This window comes from Cynoglossus semilaevis, chromosome 10 (genome assembly GCF_000523025.1).
Source record: "Cynoglossus semilaevis isolate Cse_v1.0 chromosome 10, Cse_v1.0, whole genome shotgun sequence".
Taxonomy (NCBI): domain Eukaryota; kingdom Metazoa; phylum Chordata; class Actinopteri; order Pleuronectiformes; family Cynoglossidae; genus Cynoglossus; species Cynoglossus semilaevis.
This window is the reverse complement of record NC_024316.1, coordinates 19472071-19473199: the sequence shown is the minus strand read 5'-3', so window position 1 is coordinate 19473199 and position 1129 is coordinate 19472071. Positions and strand designations below refer to the sequence as shown.

At 51.2% G+C, this 1129-nt stretch overlaps 1 protein-coding gene across 1 annotated transcript in view; it reads right to left on the bottom strand.

The window, feature by feature from the left end:
• LOC103385467 (poly(rC)-binding protein 4-like) overlaps nucleotides 1-1129 on the bottom strand; it is a 12676-nt gene that overhangs the window by 3432 nt on the left and 8115 nt on the right. Inside the window, exons 10-12 of the mRNA XM_008319368.3 lie at nucleotides 873-914; nucleotides 595-670; nucleotides 457-506 (exon numbers count right to left, since the gene is read on the bottom strand). Coding sequence (XP_008317590.1) covers nucleotides 457-506; nucleotides 595-670; nucleotides 873-914 — 168 coding nt within the window. The remainder of the gene's footprint in view (nucleotides 1-456; nucleotides 507-594; nucleotides 671-872; nucleotides 915-1129) is intronic.

The window sequence follows — 1129 nt, the reverse complement described above, 5'->3', positions numbered from 1 at the left end:
CGGGGGGTCGGAGGGACTTGGAGGCAGAAAAGGCCTTTTTAGAAATGCTGTTGTGAAGAATTGTAGGAATAATCAACGCAGAGAAGAAGAAACTGAGAAACGATGGTCCATGAACCAGTACCATGGTCTGGACTAGTACTGCAGTACCATGGTCTGGACTAGTACTGCAGTACCATGCCATGGTCTGGACTAGTACTGACTGCAGTACCATGGTCTGGACTAGTACTGCAGTACCATGGTCTGGACTAGTACTGCAGTACCATGGTCTGGACTAGTACTGCAGTACTGTGCAGTAATAAACTACATCTTCTGGGATGTTTCGGTGTGGACCGTGGGTCAGGGTCAGGGTCAGGGTCAGGGTCAGGGTCAGGGTCAGGGTCAGGGTCAGGGTCAGGGTCAGTTGATGTTGGCTGTGGACGTCAACACAAAACAAATCAGACCAATGACGGTCCTTACGTCGTTGGGGATGAGCAGCTCCTGAGACGTGGGGGGGGTGGAGTCCATCCCTGATGGAAGAGGACAGAAGCAACCAATGAGAGGACAGATTAGTCAGAGGGGACAGAGGGGACAGAGGGGACATGCTGGTGTCCGTACCAGGGATGATGGTGGCAGCAGACTGGACGACTGGACTCAGGCCCTGCTGCAGTGACAGCTGCTGGAACTTAGTGAGCTGCAACACAAACAGCTACAGTGAACCAGTGTCCACGACAACGTGGAACCTGAGAGAACGTGAGAACGTCCACTGCTCTGTTCTGAGTCACAGAGGAGGAAACAAAGACAGAACCTGTTCAGGTTTCTGTTCCTGTTCCCGTCACAGAACAGCGGGTTCTCTGTAGAACAGTGGTTCATTAGAACGTCAGGGCGGTCGTTACCTCCGAGTGTGGAACGCCGTACTGATTCTGGAGAGCGTAGGCCTGGAAGAGAAACGTGGTGCGTTAGTCCAAGGTCCCTGACACTGACCCCTGCTGGACAGGATGTTCTTTACAAACATCTGTTCTTTGTTTTACAGACCAACATCTACAGGTTGGTGGTCCTCACTGAAGACTGACCCAGGTCCACGTTCTGATGTTCTAATGTTCTGATGTTCTGATGTTCTAATGTTCTAATGTTCTGATGTTCTGATGTTCTA